At 36.2% G+C, this 21322-nt stretch overlaps 1 protein-coding gene across 7 annotated transcripts; it reads right to left on the bottom strand.

Moving 5' to 3' along the window:
* Positions 1-1412: 1412 nt before the first annotated feature.
* LOC112199505 (ras-related protein RABB1c) lies at positions 1413-12036 on the bottom strand. 7 transcript variants are annotated; one of them, XR_005809412.1, is made up of 11 exons: positions 11532-12034; positions 10692-10803; positions 10230-10522; positions 9033-9140; positions 8621-8732; positions 6182-6520; positions 5990-6075; positions 5407-5611; positions 5244-5312; positions 3669-3728; positions 1413-1706 (listed from the first exon to the last, which is right to left on the bottom strand). XR_005809412.1 is itself a non-coding variant. In XM_040517798.1 (6 exons), the coding sequence occupies exons 3-6, from the start codon at positions 5536-5538 to the stop codon at positions 1701-1703; spliced, it is 267 nt and encodes an 88-aa protein (XP_040373732.1). In that variant the 5' UTR covers positions 5539-5611; positions 5990-6075; positions 6182-6520; the 3' UTR covers positions 1413-1700. The 7 variants fall into 7 exon arrangements, 1 of the variants encoding a protein (XP_040373732.1); XR_005809413.1 differs by having other exon boundaries at positions 6182-6500; positions 10230-10803; positions 11532-12036; XR_005809410.1 differs by having other exon boundaries at positions 10230-10803; positions 11532-12035.
* Positions 12037-21322: the final 9286 nt, after the last annotated feature.

Below are 21322 nucleotides of genomic sequence, written 5' to 3'. Positions count from 1 at the left end.
CAATTCACAAAACCATTACCTTTAACTTCATCAAAATCTTTGCAATATTCTTTGTGAACACTGAAAGTAAAAATTTAAAACACGAAGAAAAAAAAATCAATCTCTTCTTCATTGATCATAGTTGTAAATTTACTTATCTTTTTACATAGATTGAAATAGAGAGCATTGAAATTGAAAGAAAAAATTTTTAAAATGGGAGTAAATCAGATTATGATTTTATTATGAAACCTTAATAAATTTTAATTTTTTATGAGTATAAATTAAATGAGAGATTTTCGTTAAAAATATTTATTTTTTAATTGGATATGTCATATAAGGATATTCTTGGAAAAAGAAATTGGTTAAATAAGTAAATTTAATAACTAAATTAAAATGTAGGGTGTAATAAGTAAGGAGGGTGATAATAGCCGCACCCAAATTAAAATGGCATGCTCAGCATTTTCTGAATTTGTAAAATTGTGTTTATTAGCATTCACCGACTTTATTTGGCCATTGCATATTTGCATTGCAATATTCCACATAATATAATATAAGCATCTTATTACTTAGGTAAATGTCATCAACTTGAACTTAAAAAACATGTTAATGACCAATAAACGATTCATTTAACAATTTATAATAAGTGGAGACTCCCAACATTGAAGTTTCTTTTAGTGCTAATTTCAAATGCAACCTTAAATGCTTATCTGTTTCTCCAAAACATAATTCCAAACTCATCCACACAAATTCTTCCAATCTGGTAGACTGGCATTAAAAGCCATTTTTTGTTCTTGATTTTAGCATTGGAGCAATTTGGATGTTGAAACATGTTGTAAAGAGATGGCATGGTGACCAAACCTAAAGCTCTTGTCACCATTAGAGTAGAAATGAAGGGTGGTAGTTTTTAAAGAAATTTGATGACGATGTTAAACAGGTTAGGTGTCTGAATTGAGCATCAAGTTGTGATTGAAGCCTAGTCCCGTTTGTCATATATTCAGCATATATAGACACTCTAGTTTGGTCATATCAAGTACTTACACTAACTTTCTAGAAGTTGGAATAAGCAAAATAGAAGTTTTTTACCACCAAATGCATTACAGATTATCTGCATGTGTGCAAGTTTAACCTAGAAGTTTTTTATACATATCTATATTCAGAAAGTAATTTATACACTAGTTCTATACAATGAAAGTAATTTAAACTTGATTTCTCCAAGGAACACACACAATTTCTATTTCCATGTATGGAATAGATTGACAACAAGATTAAGAAATTCTATACATGGACATGCTAGGATTTAGCTTGTAATCAAGGTGGTCTTGAACAATTGCACATGTCCCATGCACCTGCCCTCTTTTGCTCCCTTACTAAGATGTATCCGGCAAGCCATCGTCAGTACTCAGTAACCACCAAAAATTAAAATAAAGCGATGCTAGGAAAAACTTCAAAATTTCTGACATCTCCAAAAATTTTCCATTCAACATGGCAGTAAGGTTCCGATAAAAAATAAAAAAATAAAATATGGCAGCTAGACATGTCAGAGACAAGAACATTAGTAACAGCTAGAAAAGTAACAAACTATCAACAAAAAGCTAGTGCTCGAACATCATAAGCTAGTAGCATATAGGTAACTCGAAAATAACAGTAATCGAGACCACATTTGATGCCAACAGAGCTGGTATCGTCCATTTTGGTTCCAATTGCACAGAGCTCAATCCTCTTCAAGCCTGCAAATGTATAGAGATACTAACATCAAATAATAAAATGACAAGGAGGGTGAGGATCCAGAGGAATTGAAAGGAGTATTAGCATATTACTAAATCACACATACAAATATTCAAAATTTGGTTAAATGCATTCATTATCAGTCGAGACAAAGGGCTGCAATTTTGGGATTTTAATTTCTAGAATAAGAAATGGTCTCTCAGAAATTACCATTGAATTAATGCATTATACCCTATTGTCACTATCTCGACAATTGAGTTCCTTCACTTCATGGCATTACAGAATTTTTTCTCTCGAGTTAATGAACTCATTGGTTAAGCTTGCATTTTAAATCGAGGAACGGTTTTAATACCCTGTCCACCTATCAATTGACATAAACCAGAGAATATTCTACCCAGCAATAATGAAAAACCTGTCCGTGAAAATATATTTTCAAGTTTCCATAAGATCACTTCCGAAAACCTGTTATGCCCCTTCTAGATCTGAAGTATTAAAACTCGAAGTTCACCATTTTTAATTAAGCTTTTAAATACTACAATACTTATATTCTTGTTTCTCAAGTTAAATACATGTTTTTACACATAGTACAACAAAACAGTTAAAAATTATTAGAAGCCACAGTACAATCGTATTATGATCCATGGAAAAACTATAAATATACAAAGTAGCCTACTATATCATACAAAAGAGTAGATTATAAATGCTAGTATGATATATTGTCATCCTGTTTGTACCCACATTTGCATGGCCACTAGGACATAACTAATGTGCATAGTCATTTCTAATTACAATGAGCCGCTCTACAAGTAATTTGGGCCGGTAGCTAGAAATGTTGGCCGATGAATAAGTGGACACTTCAGTTGGTCCAACATGAGTCAGACGAAGCTAGGTTATTGGTTATCGGCTGGCCCGTAGTCATTGGTTTATTGTCTAAAAGCCCGTTGGCCAATACTCTAATTGGTTTCCAATCCGAACTCAACTTAGAAAGATAATGGCCGATTGCCAGAAGAGGCCGATAAGCGATAAAGATGAAATTTGATCAAGTAGTATTTCAATCGACTTGAAGTTCATGTCAGCCGATGAGGAGAGTTCAATCCAAGATAAGCCTACTTCAAGATTAATTGTAGCCGTTGATGACGTCCATCAAAGCCAATCCAGATAGAGTCCAGCGTCAAGTCAGCCGACGATAAGTATTGAAGCCGAATCAAGATAGAGTCACTGAGGCAAGAGGAGGCCGAATTCCACTCAACTTCAAAGAGTCAAGAGATCAGTTCAAGTCATAAAGCAGCCGATATAAATAGAAGCATCGACAGAAGACAAACAGACACAACTCCAGAAACTCAAGCCATCAAGCTTTTCTTATTTCGTCTTACCGTTTGCGTGGGTAGAATTTCCGTCTGTTTCCTTAGTTTATTTGCTCTGCTAGTTACAATCTCAGTTACTTTACCTTTCTTGTAGCCTAGTATTGATTTTGAATTGTTCTCTTTGTTTTCTTTCAAACAATAGTTAATGATTTGCGGCCATTCCAGTTTTTAGTTTCGTTGTTATTATGTTTATTTGCTCCTTATTGTCTTTATGCTTTACTTGTTTGATCGTGCTATTTACTATTTGTAGTCGCATAAGTAGCTATTAATCTTATATTTACTCATACTCTCACAACCGCACCTAACTCGCCCGACCTTCAGCCACCAAGTCCTTAATCTAGAGGCATCGAACCGCAGCCGAGAATAAGTTCCTTCCTCGGCTAACGATTGCTTGATAAGTCAGATCTACATCCACTACACCTACAGTTGCACACTTGGCCTTCTGGCCGTGTGCTGGCACGCTCCGCATCTATTCATCAAGAAGGACATTTGTTCCTTGATCCCTCGGCTGTATAGGCCGAGGTGATTTTCAGAGGCAACGCATCCAGTATAAACCACACATACTAATAAACAAATATATAACATGGCAAATGAAATTACTTGGTTGAAAGGTCGGCCAAGATTATACTCATGCTGGAGAAAACGCACAAGTAGTAGTACCTACAATAAGAGTGAAACAGCAAGTTAAAGAAACATAGAGTACTTGTTGAATTATTTGCATTTTTCTTACCAGCAAATATGTCTAAAAATAAAATCAAAGACCTGACTAAAAGAATAAGCAAGCAACTTTCAAAATGCAAAACTATATCATGCAATGCACCACTAAGAGAGAGCAACAGGTTAGTAGAGCCATTTGAACTGAAGGCTCCAAGTTACTTAAATTGCTCGAGTAGATTTGACATGTTCATGCTTCCTAAAAATGAGTAGGGAATTAAATGACACTTCATGCGTAGCCAAGGGCTGGTTCTAATTTATATTCAACTTTCTAAACCAAAGAAAAACTCTCCAATTCACACATAGCACTTGGCTCCCCAACTTCATATTTTTTTTCTCAGCTACCAATTACATTTGCTTTTCAACTAGAATATGTGAACTTAAAAATCCTTTCCAAGTAGAATATGCCCTATCCCCAACTGAATAAGTACGTATCACAAAGACAATGCTTAGGTTCTGTACAAACTCGTGATATAATATTTACAGCCTAGTCAAATAGGTTATCAGTTCCATAGAGAATGAAATTTTCAGGCTTCAGCCATCCTAGTTCCCTTTGTTCCTGGTCTTTGAAATCAACTCAAGATGGACATAACTTTGCGAGCCTATTCTCAGTCAGAATTGTAAAGCAATACAAGAGACTTAAATATAAATCAAGCTGCAGTATCATTTCCCTCTTTGCAACCACAAAAGTGGTTAATAGACTAGCTTGCTCAACTTTGTCAAAAATTGGTGATTGATGAAGCATGACCGTAACTAAAGTCTCTATGACTGATCAGAAAGCTACAATCTCTGAGATAAACCCTCAATGATTTGGTACCTTTTTGTGGCAACACATCTAATTGTATGAGTTGATACATCAAGTCCACTATTGACCAGCAAAAGATTAAGTATTAAAGCAAAGAGTGTGTGTGTGTGTGTTTTTTTTTTTTTTTTTTGGAAGGAAGGAAGAAAAGTATACTTTGATGAAGCATAAATTTCAGTCAATATTTACAGTTTAAAAAAATATAAATAAACATTAAGGGCTACGGTGAGGGCTACGGTAACAGTTCAAGATCATGGAAATCTCAACTGTTTTTACAGAGTCAACACATACTGTGAGCCAAAACCCGTCATCGTCCTTGTATAACAAAGACAACAGGATATGAGATATTTCAAATGAGAGCTTTACCTATTATAGTTGCTGACCACTAATTGAGTATATTCTAAGCAATGAAAATAACCAATCAAGTAAAAATCTAATGTGAAGCCACTTGTTATAAAATGCAATCACAAAATGGCTCTGTAGTAACATAAAGTCGATCATTCTTCTAGACATTTACAAAAGCAAGTTTTCAATCGAAAACATGGCACTGCTGACACCCTACATAAACTGCAGTAACCTCCTACATGTTTTCTTATAATGTCAACTACAAGATGTATGAGGACCTATACTGCAAGATATGCAGAAACAGAAAAACAAACCTCATTTAATACATCAAAAACGCCATCTTGAATCTTCTTGTATATGGTTGCAGCAGTTTTTATGAATGCCTGGAACGAACCAAAAAAGTATTCAGTACTAATAAAGGAAAGATCAAAGATCATGAAGACCATGATTTTGTATGAATAAGTCCATGTGGGTCACCTCCTCAACATTCTGAGCAGTTTTAGCAGAGGCCTCCATGAAGATCAATCCATGTTCCGTTGCAAATTGCTCCCCTTCCTGTGTGCTCACAGCTAGTCTATGAGCAAGATCACACTTATTACCAATTAACATTATGGTCACGTTTGCATTTGCATGCTGCCTCTCATCCTCTAGCCAGCTAGCCAATTGATTAAAAGTTTCTCTCCTAAGAGTAAACGCAAATGCCATCTTATCAGTACCAGTGGCTTAGCATGCCATAAATGCATAGAACTGAGTGGAAGATAGCAACAAATAGAAATCAAAAAAGCGTATTCATGCTCTTTACTAGAGTTGTATACTATGATTGGGTCTGGATTGGGGTTGTTACCGAGCCTTATTAAGCCCAACCCCACTGGATTGATAAATTATGAGTTGTGCCCAGTGAATGTTATAAAAACACCATCTCCAAAAATGACTTAAATTAGACCAAAAAGAACACCTGCAAACTTGTCAAGAGAACAAAGGCATTCTGGAATATATGAAAGAATAGTGCGACGGTCCAAGATAATCCAGTGTGGTTGAATCATTGAAATTGAAAGCGTACCTGGTGATGACATAGACAAGCAAAGCGCCAGCGGCTCCTCTTCTATAGTAGGATCGTGTAATGGATCTGAATGACTCTTGACCAGCCTGATAAATTCATATTTGATTGAGAATAGAATAGCTTCAGAATTCCATGTATATATATTCCAAAAAAAAAAAAATGAAAATTAAAGCATGAAGGAAGGTGACAAACCGTGGAGCTTGATTGGTTTGTTATCGATGGTGATCATCCTAGCTCCAAACCCAACACACCAATAGTCAAATCGTGCACGGACTGGAAGCCCTCTATAACAATCTCAACCAGTGCGTCCAGAAGCTTCTTGGATCTAGCATCCACACCAGCAGAACGTTCAAGAAAAAAATCCGAGCTTGCTTGAGAAAGCTTGCTACAACCTCAACCCCATAGAACAAAACTTTGAGCCATCAAATTCACTTGATTTAGCAACACTCCAAGAGATATGGCAGGAATTGCCATTTGCAGTAGTGGACTCTACAGATGAAGAGAGATGGATCTGGCAGGGTTCATCAGACTCTGTAAGCCAAATTATGCTATTAATGTCCATAAAGATTCAGTCAAAAAAATCAAAAGTATCATAAACAAAACGGCACTATCTGATATCTTATATCCAAAAAAATCAAATTTTACATTACAAAATGGTAAGCTATTTAACAGCAACACTTGAGCAAACACATGTAACCTGAAGTAAAAAGTATCTACACTCCTCACAGTCACTTTTGCAAGACTCAGAGTCTGATTAAACCAAACAGCACTATCAAATATCTTATATCCTTCTTTCACACATTTCCTCCTCAGTAACAAAGAGTGCACATTATGACTGAATAAAAGCTTTACAACAGCAACACTCAAATAAACACATGTAACTGAAAAAGATCTAAAATTCTCATAGTCGCATTCACAGGACTCAAAAGTCTGTTTAAACCAAAGTGAACATAATCAAATGTCTTATATCCTTCTCTTTCAGCCATTTTCTCAGTAACCAAAGGTGCACGTTTGAATGCATCAAAATCTTCATAACAGCAACACTTATCCAAACATAATCCAAGCAACAAATTATACATAGGTGTAGTTGAACATCAAATGATTAAGTCAATTAGGGACATGTGGTATAAGCAACAAATTTTTTTTTTTTTTAATAAAATTTGAGAACCCTTCAGTTTCATCCTTGCAATAACCAAAAAAACAAAAAACAAAAAAAATTAAATCAGTGCACTTCCAAACACTTTGTTTTTCCTTCATCACATTTATAAACAATGTAAATGTGCTTGCAGTCATATAATCTAAAGCACCAGCAGTATACAGCGCTGATTCTAAATTTACCTACAGAGACATACAGTATTTTCAGGAGTATATCATCACAATACAGTATATCCAAAAAGCTGGATTTAGCAAAGATTTGTGACCCATAATCAAGTTCAGCTCTTATTGCTCATAATAACATATACCACATACAGAAACACAGTAATAGGCGAATTCCATGTCTATTAACTTCTTAAAAAACTCATGCTTCACATTGATCTAGTTACCTAGTGTAAAATGCCCCATAACCATGGCCGCCATACTGGGAAGAAAAGGTTTATAGGACTATATCAGCTCAGCATTAAGAAATGTCTAAATTGGATACCTACTATTACTAAGTCCCAAAACAAGAGGTCTTATCATTCAAGCTTGATCGGACAATTACTGCACTTCTACAATAAGAGTTCAAATAGGCATTGGTTCACAAAACGTGCTTCGGACTCGAGGGCTGAACACCAAAAACATAGCCGGATCCCTAGCAAGAGACACACAACCAGCATTTTGGCTTTTGCTGAAAGAAGTTCAGCAATCTGGTCCAACTCTTCAGGCACAGAGTGGAAATCCTCTATAACAATCTTCTTCTTTTTTTGCGGTACATTGGGGGCCAATGGCCCACAAAGAAAAGCAAAAAAGAGCCTAGCTCAGACTGCTAGAAAACATTCTGGGGTGAGCTACAGCAGCAATTTCATCAAGTAAGGTACTGGTGACCATTGCAGGAGGTCTTCGGAGGAGACAAAATCCAGGAGAGTTAGAGACACTGACCTTGGCAAGAATATCAGCTGCCATCAATCTTTGATTCTTAGGTTCGACTAGTTTTACTTCTTTTTCTCTATTACAAATTGAAATGACCGGTACAACATCCTTATTTTAACAGAGTTCTTAAGATTAAGTGATACTATTTCTACAAAAGCAGTTCCTGACCTTAGTCAGTTCGATAAACGATCATTTAAACCATGCAACTATGTGTTCCACCAAATCCAGCAGGAAAAAAAAAAAATTATCCAGCAGAAAAACTATGCACTACGAATGATTTGCTTATACGTAGGGTTCTATGAACACCCCAAAATCATATTATTTTGTACAACTATTATCAACATTTCCTTGCTGCACACACTTTTAGGAATTTTATCTTAGTCAGACAGATTAGAAAGATAAGCACGACAACAAATTAGGCAAACTAGTTGGTGGATAGATACGGGTGTTAGTTGTGGACTGCCACTATGTATGAGTCTTTAGATAGAATAAATGTGAGTACTATAAATTCGGAATGATACACAAATGACCCAGATATGTAATCGAGATGTATAAACTTACAGGAATTTTGGTCCATGAACTAGAATGTTATGTTGTTGACCACCAGATTATGTTTTGCTGCCCCGAAATCTAGGACCCAGTACACAACCATGGACATGTTAACCTCTTGGACCTAAAGGCATCAAAAATGAAGTTCATGATGTCATGAGAATCTGAATGACGCTACGATTTCAAGTACCAAAACCCTTGGTGCACGTAGGTTCAAACATGTAGTTACAACAGGTAAGTAGAAAGGCTGCAAGTTACCTACTGCAAGGTGTAGAGAAGTTTATTTTAAAATACCTAACTAATGCATTTCTCAAGTAGAAGAAAAACATGTAGTAACCCATTATTTTCCTAACTATGAAGATGCAATGGACAAATAAAAGCAATTTCTAACAGGAAATTTAAAGCTTAGATGATTTTAACATACTTAGGAGACTTGGAACCAGGTCCATCCGGGGCAGTTGATGACAGATTTAGGTAGAATTGAAATTAGATCCTTCAAAGCCTACAGTTGAGCTTCTACTAGATGAAATTCCTGCACAGAAAAGGCAATAAAATGTGAATTGACCATACCAAAGAAACACCAGGAAAAGATCGAAGATATAGAAAGTCTTGGGCTGGATATAACTGTTAAAGACATGGTAAAGGATATACTAGCATGTGTTGACTACAACATGCTATGTAAAATTTATTTTTCAGGACTGATCAAGAGAAATGCTAGATCATGGCACCAATCCCATCCAAAATTGCTACTTTCAGTTTCAAATAGTTTAAACAGATTTAATAAAATAGGGAGTGTGAATTTCACTCCCCATAAAGGGTTAAACAGTGATATATAGTTACTTCCTAACTAAAATAACGTGAGGTGAAATTTTTTCTGTTCTGCCTTGAACTAACCATAAAAAAGTTGGAACAAAACCAAAACCAACTAAATTTAGCATCTAAATATACAATGTAATAAAGGAAGCTACACAAGCAAAGAACTTGAAAAGAGCCGCTACTAACTGTCTACTTAGAGACAGATGCACCACATCTTCTGTCTGATTGTATGCAGGCTCTATGAACACTATGCACTGTCTAAACCAATGATCATCATAAGGATACATCACTTCCTTGTTCCTCCCGACAAAAAACTAGCGCACAGCAACAAGGAAGGAAGTTAGCTACAACTAAAACTTGAGGTTTCTGAACCCCAAGTCCATCAAGGACACTCCTGAATTCATAAAATCACCATGAAATCCAGCTTCAGAGTCAGTTCTCTAAAAGCTCCTGTAAAAAGATCAGTGGATGATGCAAGAATAGGGGTATTTCAGGTCTTGTGTCAGGATGAATGTCACAAAGGAAAACTAAGAACGGACAGTTTGAAACAGTTCAGTAGAGATCTGATTTGGATAATGCAGTCATCTATTACAACAGCCACATACCTTCTAGATGGACAACAGAGTAACAAAAGGCATGACCAAATTATAGAACAAAGGATACATCAGAAAACCTAGTACTCTGTTTCAATATCTTGACACAAAATGGAAGCTGAAATATGAGAGCCAAAAACAGGACTTGAGCACAAAAGCAGACACAAATTCAAACTAAACTCTAGTAAAACATGATTGATGTAAATACTCACAGCAATTTATGTGCAAATAGACAACGCATGAATGCCATTATACAACTCCAACAGGGCATAAGAAACTAGAACTTCCACGGTGCTGTCCATTGTAGTAGGATTTGAATATTCATGTTAAATCAGATTCTCCACCTTGGAAACTAAGGGAAATCTTTGGCTCTTCACATAAATTCATGTATACACAGTCCAGAAAGACATATATTCTGTCGGACAGGACACCGTGCAATAAGCCACACAAACCTTTCCCTCACTAGCCAGTACCTCAAGCATATGGAGCATAGAAAACAACCAACCTGTCCATTAATGACGAAGCCAATGCCCCATTAATGAATTTAGAATTTGTTGCATAATGCTCCAAACTCAGCAACACAATTACTTGTTTCGCCCAAGCGCCATAGCGCAGGTTCTTCAAGTTTCCAACTTGGCTGCTTGAAGAACAGACAATCTGACGTGCATACAAACCTGCTGCTAAGTTTCTTCAGCATTGCCTGGTACTTCTCTTTAGTCAGTCATTCTTACGTTAACGAGACCCTCAGAAGTATCCATAACAGCAGAACTTTCATCAGGTGTATGCCTGAATAAAAGTTACATAGAGATGAAAAATACAAGCAAAATATATCAAAAATGAGAACATCGTAACTGAAGCACAGCACCTAACCAAGAGAGAATCAAGCAACACTAAAAATTGCAAGGGTGGAGTTCCAAATAAGCATCTAAACAAAAGCCTTGAACTCCTTCCGGGTTCTAACAATACTTATAGTACCTACACAAATATAGGAATCTAATTTTCACCTCAAACTTCTAAAATATTGCTTCGAACTCAAGAATTAGTTTCTATGCAGGAGTATCAAGCATAGCACTTTAGTATGACCTGAGAATTAGTTTCTATGCAGGAGTATCAGGCCTTAATACAACTGCCATGAAGAACTGAAGACTAATCTCAACATTTTTGTTACAGTCTGACCCGATAACCCCAGAACTCACATAATCAAAAGAGAAAACAACAAAACCAAAGTACACTATTTGAAAAACCAAATTATGAAAATAAAAAGTGGAATATATCCATGACGAGAGAAACTTCTTCCCCACCAACCCCAATTGGTCTGTAGCTGCTCTGTGTATCACTTCAGCTAAGACAGTAGACACCACAAGTGAAATCCAAACGATACAAACAATTACTAAGAAGAAAAATTGAATCAAAATTTCCACTTGCAACTTACAAGATTCCTATTTCCAGATTCAAAATTCCCAGAACAAAAAACTGTCATGAATCATTATGGAGTATGAATGAGCGACACAAACCTTTCCCCACTGGCATGAACCTCAAGCCTAAGAGTCTCATCAAGTACTTCATCAACTTTGTTACCAATCTGCACTTAACAGTAGAAAAATAAACCATCCCATGAGGTAGTAAGTGAAAATAAAGAAGAAGCATGAATGGAATTCAAATTGCAAAAATAACCAACAATGATGAGATTGCAAAAATAACCAAAAAATGATAATCACACTTGGAAGAGCCACTGGTTCTGATTGGAACGTTTACTATCAAAACTAGGGATACTAAACAGAGCATCATTTCAGTAAAGAGAGAGTCCTGCAATTAATCTAAAGCAACACTAATCAATCTAAATGAAATGAATGTACAGGGCAAGTCGAGTTCTGCATTTATGAGCTAGGTGAAATATTGTAGAAAGCATCACTAATCAAATGCAATTGAAGTTCTTTGACCCTCTAAACCATCAGATTAAACTGATCAAAGGGATCTGCAGACCCGGTGTGGAACCCCCACACCCGGGTTCGAATCCCGGCGACGCTTATTGGAGTTAAATCTCAATATATTCTTGGTGGCCAGGGGGGAGGAAGCGTTCTGACAAGATCCCCCGAGCACGGATTAGTCTCTGGGCCTAGGAAGCCTTTGAGGACACCGTGTGATTGACAAATCAAAAAAAAAAAAAAAAAAAGGATCTGCAGACTTAACTAAGAAACTAAGAATCTGAAACCTTCAAAATAAATTGAAAACTCAAAACAAAAAGGGAATTCAAACCTTCAAAATAAATTGAAAACTCAAAACAAAAAGGGAATTCATTTAACGCAGTAGAAAAAGTACAATTTGCTTTCCAAAATGTGAGTTTTCCATACACGGATTCTTCAGATACTAGAGAATAACTGAAAACCTATGATGCACGGAAAAGCGAAAATGCCCACATATCCCGTATTGAAAAGGGAAACGGGTCGGAAATGCGTATCCGGAATTGGAAACGTTTTGGATATGTCCGTATCCAATGCGGAAACGCCATAATGTAAACAAATAAGAAATGTGGGGGTAATACTGACTTTTTACTTTGCTAAAATTGAAAAAAAAAAAAAAAAAAAAAAAAAAAGACCTAGATCGAGAGAGAGACGCGACCTCAGCCAAAGCATCGTTCTGCAAAAACGAGACCCAGATCGAGCGATTCTCTTTCGTCGTTCGGTCGTTCCTCTTCTACTCGGAATCTTTTCTGCTCAAGACTTCTCCTCTTCTGTTTCATATTTTTTTTCTTCTAATTATATATATATATATATATATATATATTTAATTGGCGTTTCCTTCACGTTTCCGTTTCCTATTACATTTAAGATTTGCCGTTTCCACGTATCCGATCATATCGTATCCAGGTACTCGTATCCGTATCGGTGCTTCTTAGCTGAAAACTCAAAACCAAAGTCATCATACTGCTTCACTAAGATAAGTTATGCGTCCAGCAAGTCTACCCATCCTCTTCACGAATTTTCCCCTCATCTTTCCCTCCACCGGCCTTTCGTGTAGTACGAGACTCCAAAGTACTTACTTCCTCCTCCTCCTCCTCATTCCACTCACGTACGGCTTCAAGCATAGACTTAGCAATCAAAGGATTGTCGTCAACTATTGGCTCAGATGGTTTCCACGGTTTCTCAGCTAGTTTTGAAAGTTCCATCACAGCATGTGACATGTGCGGCCTCCTGTTGAGTTCCCTTTCGGTGCAGTGGATGGCAAGTTCTGCCACAGAACAAAAGCAAGAAACAATCTCATCTTCCATGGAATTAATCTCCCCATCAATCGCCTTGGCTAGTGTTGCTTTATCAATCTGAACCACACTACCATCATTAGTCAGCAATTTCCGAAACCAATTCACCAAATTCACATCCTCTTATGTCCAGTGACTGCCAATTACTCTCTTTCCCGTGATCAACTCCATTAATATTACCCCAAAGCTGTAAACATCTGCTTTATCAATTACGCTTCCAGCCAAACATTCTGGAGCCCAATATCCAGGAGTTCTAGCTGGCTGTGAAAGCGGAGACGATGACCTATTTCTTGAAGAACACAGAAGGACAAGACCGAAGTCAGCAACTTCGGCAGTAAAGTCCTCTCCAAGTAGAACGTTTGCGGGCTTGAAATCTCTGCGGACAAGCTTTTGATTGGCATATTTATGAATGGGCCTTTTGCTGGATTTTTTTGACTCCTTCCCGAATTTCCAACATGTTAGACTCTCTCACAATAATCTGGACGGGTCTCTTCCTAAAACTTTTGTTAGTTCTGGGATTGAAACATTGCTGCTTGACAATCAAGCATCGGGTTTAACCGGGACAATTGAAGTTGTAGCTGAAATGAGGCAGTTGACCCAAGATGCAATATGTTACTTGTTACATATTGTTGTACACAGGCTCCTAACTTCCTAAGATGAAATATGTTTTCATCCTAACATCAGTAACATGAATCATGAACGGATATGCAATCTTTGCCTTTAACGAGTTTGACTGGGGATTTAATAACTAGAAGAGAAAAGAAAATAGGCATCATTGATAGATAGCAACAATCACAAACTTAATGACGAAATAGGCACCATTGATAGATAGCAACAAAACATGATTAGCTAACTACTACTGATAAATCAAAGTCTGAAATACGTTAAAGACTCAAATCACCCAAAACAACCATAGTATAGTTGAACAAAAACACCCAAAACAAAGAGTCTGAAATCACCAAAACACAGCAAATTGAAATCAATCTTAAACCCAAAATTTTCCCCAAATTGAATCAATTGAATTGAACAAATTGAAATACATACTTAAAATTTCTTTGGAAGAAGAAGAGTAGAAGATGAAGGTTTTTTGGAAGAAGAATATTAGAAGACTAGAAGACGAAGTCCTTGATGTCTCGGCAAGATGGCTGCAAATACCAATCGCAGTGTCGCACTGAGGGAGTGAGGTCTGAGAGTTCGACTTCGGGTAATCGGGTGGGCTTAACCAAGACACAATACATTTACAATAACAAAAAATAGCATATATATAGTTTTTTTTTTCTCATCCCACAATTCTTGGTATGGCTTGAGCTCTACCAAGAAAGGCTTGGATCCGCCCCTAGTGACCTTCATCAAGGCGTTTAGGCTTGGAGGGAGAGAGCCGGACAGAGCCTTAGAGGCCATGTTGATGGACACAACTCTATGATTAGAGTCACACTCCACCCCATCCCACATGCAGTGGTCACTGGCTGACCAGCCACTAGGCTTATGCTTCAGGCCGTCACGAAGCCTCAACATGACGAATGCATAGTCTCCGGCAGTGCTGGCGAGAAAGAGCAGAGAATGAGGCATTTCTGGGTTGGTGTCGTGGAAGCATGCTGAAGATGGTGAGAGAAAAATGCAGTCATGGTTTGTGGGATTTGAAATGACGGATTTGAATAGCCATTGCCATTCTAAGTCTCCTCCCTCTTCGCCACAGTACAATGTTGATAGCGGCATTCAACTCATAACGGGAACCCTCCATTGGCCGCTGTGCAGAGAGTTCAGAGGCTTGTCGATAGGAAAAGCAGAGTTAACATATTTCAAGAAAGCAAAAAAAAAAAACTAAAATGTTAGTGATTACAAATCACTAATAGGACTGATTTAAAAAGATAATTAATTAATAAATAAACGCATAAAAGGAGTGTTTTCTATAAGTGTAATTAGCTTGTCACTAGGTTCAATAATAGTTCAGGTACCGTGTGAGGATTCTTCCCTAAATAAAAACATAATTATGTGAAAGTATTTTGCAAGTACAAATCAAATTATGTATAACAAAAAAAAATTAAATTGAACACGGGCTTTCAATTTCTAACATCCAAAACTGAATCAAAGCAACTTAATTAGATAAAACGACTTAATTTTTACGGTTTGATTCGATCTATTGCGTCACCGTAATTCGGTTTGTTGGCAACCCTTTTTAGCCCATGCTTGGGATAAGGCATCAAGCAATATTGTAACAAAAAGCATAGGTAGATGTACTCTTGCTAATCTCTCTCCGTGTAGTGTTCATGTTTAATTTATTTTTATACTAAAAGCTCTCCATGCAGGTTGAGAACTAAATCTACCAAATTACTTTTAATTTTACTCAGCAATGGATTTGAGTTTACTTTTGGTATGGTTTAGTAGGGAGCGCACTAGTTTGCCAGCAACTAATGTGGGTGATTGGCTAGAAGGGTATAAGTTTGGAAAAACTAGTATCTCCGGAATAACTTGTAGGAGAAGAGAAGAGAAGCAGGTTATAGGTGGGTTCTAGATCGAGGAACTCGAAGAATGAGCCCAGCATCTATTCAAAGTCAATCTATTTGTTTGTTTCCTTTCTTCCTTTCCGTTCAAGTGGTGGCGAGCCTATGCGACAGACTCGAAAAGTATTTTTCACGCCCTCCAATTGAACGAATACGTACGTATTGTATTTCATCCTTGTCTTTTTAAAAAGTCAACAGCCAAATGGCTAATTGATTAGTTGAGATCCATGGATAATTGGATATGGATAAATTACATTTGCACATTAACATGGATAATAAATAGATCGATTAGATTAATGGTATTTTCCTACATGTTTCTTCAACTACATGTTTCTTCAAGGAGGCCAATGTCAATCACAAGAAAAATCTTTTTTGGTCGGCTTCTTAGATTAACCAAATGCAATACCATATTTAAAAAGGTTGTTTCCAACGAGATTTTGAGGACTTAGGATTTGATGATTTAGTTGATGATCGATGTGAGGGAAAATTTCAAGAAACAGCATCTAAACAAAAGGTTAATACCTCACGTTATAAAACATTTACAATGGTACCTCAAGTTCTAAATACAACTAACTAACAGTGCCTACAATCAATTCTGTTGTTAACACTTATGGTGCGTGACATATTTTCATTAGTATTTTAAACTCATATCTACATCCAATGAGGCCTTAATCTGATATGGGCACCCAGCAAATACATCTCTCTCTCAAACTCATAAAGTGGCCGCTTCGATTAGATTTGTGATAGATGAAAGTGAAATGCTCTTCTTGCTTGAAGATGAAGAGCAAAGCTGCTAGTCTCGAGCTAAGGGAGAGAGAGAAATATATAACTGAAGATGGGGAGAGAGAAAGTAGATAGATATATCTCTCCTTCGTCACCTTGCTGAATTGCATAATAGATGTAAAAAAAAATATATACTTTTGTACGAACATTGTTTTGGAATTATAAAGTAGTGATATGAGATTCCAAAATGTGAAAATGTCTTAATTCTCGTCATATCCCCAACTCTCAAAATTGTGATCCATAAAAGTGCAAACCTCGTCATGAAAAGGCCAAAAGACAATTAATCTAACAGAAAGTATTGATCAATTAAGTACACAATACGTTTCTTATCAAGAGTAAGCAAAAAGAATTTTTAAATACACCCACTTTAATTACTTATTGCATACCCATTATATTTTTTTGTCTCACTAAGGGAGTGAGGTCTGAGAGTTCGACTTCGGGTAATCGGGTGGGCTTAACCAATAGACAATACATTTACAATAACAAAAAATAACATATATATAGTTTTTTTTTCATCCCACAATTCTCAGTAGGGCTTGAGCCCTGCCAAGAAAAACTTGGATCCGCCCCTGGAAGTGACCTTCGTCAGGGCGTTTAGGTTTGTGGGGGAGAGAGTCAGACAGAGCATTAGAGGCCATGTTGATGGACACAACTCTATGATTAGAGTCACACTCTAGCCCATCCAACATGCAGTGGTCACTGGCTGACCAGCCACTAGGCTTGGGCTTCAGGCCATCACGAAGCCTCAACATGACGGATGCGTCGTCTCCGGCAGAGCAGGCGACAAGGAACACGGCGAGAAAGAATAGAGAATGAGGCATTTCTGGGTTCGTGTTGTGGAAGCAAGCTAAAGATGGTGAGAGAAAAATGCAGTCTTGGTTTGTGGGATTTGAAATGAGGGGTTTGAACAGCCATTGTCATTCTAAGTCTCCTCCCTCTCCGCCACAATACAATGTTGATAGCAACATTCAACTCCCTAAATAAAAACATAATTATGTGAAAGTACTTTGCAAGTACAAATCAAATTATTTATAACAAAAAAATAAATAAATTGAACACGGGCTTCCAATTTCTAACATCCAAAACCGAATCAAAGCAACTTAATTAGATAAAACAACTTAATTTTTACAGTTTGATTTGATCTATTTCGTCACCGTAATTCGGTTTGTTGGCAAACCTTTTTTAGCCCATGCTTGGGATAAGTCATCAAGCAATGTTGTAACAAAAAAGCATAGGTAGATGTACTCTTGCTAGTCTCTCTCCGTGCAGTTTTTTTATTTTTTTATACTAAAAGCTCTCCATGCAGGTTGAGAATTAAATTTACCAAATTACTTTTAATAAGTTATAGGTGGGTTCTAGAGGAACTCGAAGAATGTGCCCACCATATTTTCAAAGTCAATTTATTTGTTTGTTTCCTTTCTTCCTTTCCGTTCAAGTGGTGACAAGCCTATGCCTATGCCTATGCCTATGCGGCAGACTCAAAAAGCACTTTTCACGCCCTCCAATTGAACGAATACATACGTATTGTATTTCATCCTTGTCTTCTTAAAAAGACAACAACCAAATGGCTAATTGATTAGTTGAGATCCATGGATAATTGGATATGGATAAATTACACTTGCACATTAACATGGATAATAAATAGATCGATGAGATTAATGGTCTTTTCCTACATGTTTCTTCAAGGAGGCCAATCTCAATCACAAGAAAAATCTTTTTTGGTCAGCTTCTTAGATTAACCAAATGCAATACCATATTTAAAAAGGTTGTTTCCAACGAGATTTTGAGGACTTAGGATTTGAATCATTTGATGATTTAGTTGATGATTGATATGAGAGAAAATTTCAAGAAACAACATCTAAACAAAAGGTTAATACCTCACGTTATAAAACATTAACAATGGTACCTCAAGTTCTAAATACCACTGACTAACCGTGTCTACAGTCAATTCCGTTGTTAACACTTATGCCGCGTGACATATTTTCATTAGTATTTTAGACTCATATCTACATCCAATGAGGCCTTAATCTGATATGGGCACCCAGCAGATACATCTCTCTCTCTCTCTCTCTCAAACTCATAAAGTGGCCGCTTCAATTAGATTTGTGATAGATAAAAGTGAAATGCTCTTCTTGCTTGAAGATGAAGAGCAAAGCTGCTAGTCTCGAGCAAAAAGAGAGAGAGAAATATATAACTGAAGATGGGGAGAGAGAAAGTAGATAGATATCTCTCTCCTTCGTCACCTTGCTCAATTGCATAATAGATGTCAAAAAAAAAAACTTTTGTACGAACATTGTTTGGGAATTATAAAGTAATGATATGAGATTCCAAAATGTGAAAATGTCTTAATTCTCATCATATCCCCAACTCTCCAAATTGTGATCCATAAAAGTGCAAACCTCGTCATGAAAAGGCCAAAAGACAATTAATCTAACATAAAGTATTGATCAATTAAGTACTTGATAGTTTCTTATCAAGAGTTAGCAAAAAGAATTTTTAAATACACCCCCTTTAATTACTTATTGCACACCCATTATATTTGTTTGTCTCATTTTTTCAGCAAACTTCTATTTATGCTACTCCTCATTAAATAAATAAATAAAATAAAATAATTAGGTTTGCTATGTATCATAAATTTCTATTTAATACATTTTTTTACTATAATTTTTTAATTTATTGTGAAATTAATTGCTAATTAATTCCGGCACATATCAATATGATAATATTACCTTTCTCCTTTCTCACATCAATGAGGTAAGTATATCGCTAGAAATTGAATAACTTAACTTTCTTACCTTTGTTGTTCTTCAAGTTGAAAAACTTGTTGCCCCTAAGATTTTAAAGGATTCAATATATGTCAATATCTTCATGATCCATATAGTCGTGGTCAATATTAAAATGGGTAAAGAAAGAGCCATGGTGGTTGTTTTGCAAACAAAGTGATTGATGCTAATGTATTTATGTATCCAAGATATTTTTGATGGTTTTATAACCCCTTTCAATATGTTTCAACCAATTTGGTCGCTTGCTAATTCTTCAATTGTAGTTATCTGCCATTGATGTTCACGTATTATCTTGAAGAAACGTCGAATATATCATGAAGATGAGGAGAAAGTGTAACCTATAAGAAAAAAAAAACTCATATACAACAACTAGTCTATTGTGAGTCGAACTCATGATCTCTCACTTATAAAGAGAAGACTTATGCCACTAGACCGAACAATACTATGATATAAGAAAATATTTAATTAATATTTTGATATACAAAGTTTTTGTTTTTTTTGTATTCTTCTTTGTTTTTATTTTTATTTATTTATTATATATTTATTAATGAGGAGCAGTATAGATGACAGTTTGATGACAAAAAAAATATAGGAAATGTGCATGATAAGGTTATGGTATGTTAATATTTCTCATACATCAATTATTTTTACCACTTTAAGGACTCATTTTACCACTGAAGGACTCATGTGGTATCTAAGAAAATTTACCACTTTAAGGACTTATGTTTCCACTTTGAGGACTAATATTACTATTTTGAAAACTCATTTTTACCACTTTAAAGCAATTGTACGCATGTCATACGTTACCTGTGGTCAATTTTATTTACATGGCTAGCGATGACGCTAACCGAGATGGTACGCTATTTTCTCTTTCTTCATATATCTGTGTGTTCCAAAGCTTCGTTGACTATAATTATTTTGGTTTGCAGGAGTTCTGAGATCATATTCAGATTCACCACCAAGTCATTATAGTTTGAAAGTAAAATCTTTTTCGATAATGACTGAACTTTCGGTGGATGGATATGAAGCGGAGGTGTTCGAAGGTGGAGGGTACAAATGGTAAATTTCCTCAATATCAATTTTTCTGTATTACTAAACCATGTACAGAGTCTGCGGACTGCGGATGAGTTATATTTACATGAGGCATGTTCTAGGGAGGACACTTAAAACTTGTATTTCATAACTTCCACCGTTTCCTTTTCTAACCGATTGATACACAATTTAACAATTAGAACGGTTCATTCTTTAGGTTCACATCTCCTAGCCAAATCCATGTGATCTCGTTTGGATATCGAAACTGTGCTAACAAACGTAGTTTGTTAGTAAAATTGGAATGGAAATTATGGTAATCCAATGGCTAAATGGTTTTCCATTTGGCCGAGTGTTGCTACTATCTATTCCTCACATGTTGAACATATGAGGTCCTGAAATCTCAAGTAGTTTGAAGGAGTTCTTTTTAGAACCTCCCTGTATGTTCTGTATGGATTTGCACATTATAATACGTATAACTTTGCTCATAGGAAACTGGTAATCTACCCAAATGGAAACAAGAAAAGAAATGTGGCAGACCATATCTCCCTCTACTTGGAACTGGCTGGAGTAAATTCACTACAGAGTGATTGCGAAATATATGCTGATTTCAGATTCTTTTTACTTGATCGGAAAAAGGACAAGTACTTAGTTGTTGAAGGTATTATCTATCTAAACCAGTTCAATTAAATATTAATCAATAGAGATATGTGGACTATTGGTTACTTTCTGATTGTTCTCCTTTTCTTTTTTTCTTTTCGAATGTTGCATTACTTTGATGCTTTTGCAAAGGAAATTTGCTTTCATCGGAGGATGTTTCACTCGCCCAGCTTTGATAAGCTCTTATGCCTCTTAAAGAATTTACTGATTCCTCGAATGGATATCTCATTGACGACACCTGCGTGCTTGCATGGAGCTGAGGTTTTCGTTTGTAAAGAAAGAACAAAAGGCAA

The sequence above is a fragment of the Rosa chinensis genome, chromosome 4 (assembly GCF_002994745.2).
Source record: "Rosa chinensis cultivar Old Blush chromosome 4, RchiOBHm-V2, whole genome shotgun sequence".
Classification (NCBI taxonomy): Eukaryota; Viridiplantae; Streptophyta; class Magnoliopsida; order Rosales; family Rosaceae; genus Rosa; species Rosa chinensis.
This window is presented reverse-complemented; position numbering and strand designations above follow the sequence as displayed.

Excerpts from the sequence above, each read along its gene's own strand:
- LOC112199505 (XM_040517798.1), bottom strand. The coding sequence starts at position 5,538 with ATGTTAATTGGTAATAAGTGTGATCTTGCTCATAGACTAGCTGTGAGC. Across the intron at positions 5,313-5,406 it reads CTGCTCAGAATGTTGAGGAG|GCATTCATAAAAACTGCTGC; the intron begins GTGACCCACATG and ends GGTTCGTTCCAG. Across the intron at positions 3,729-5,243 it reads TTTTTGATGTATTAAATGAG|GTACTACTACTTGTGCGTTT; the intron begins GTTTGTTTTTCT and ends CTCTTATTGTAG.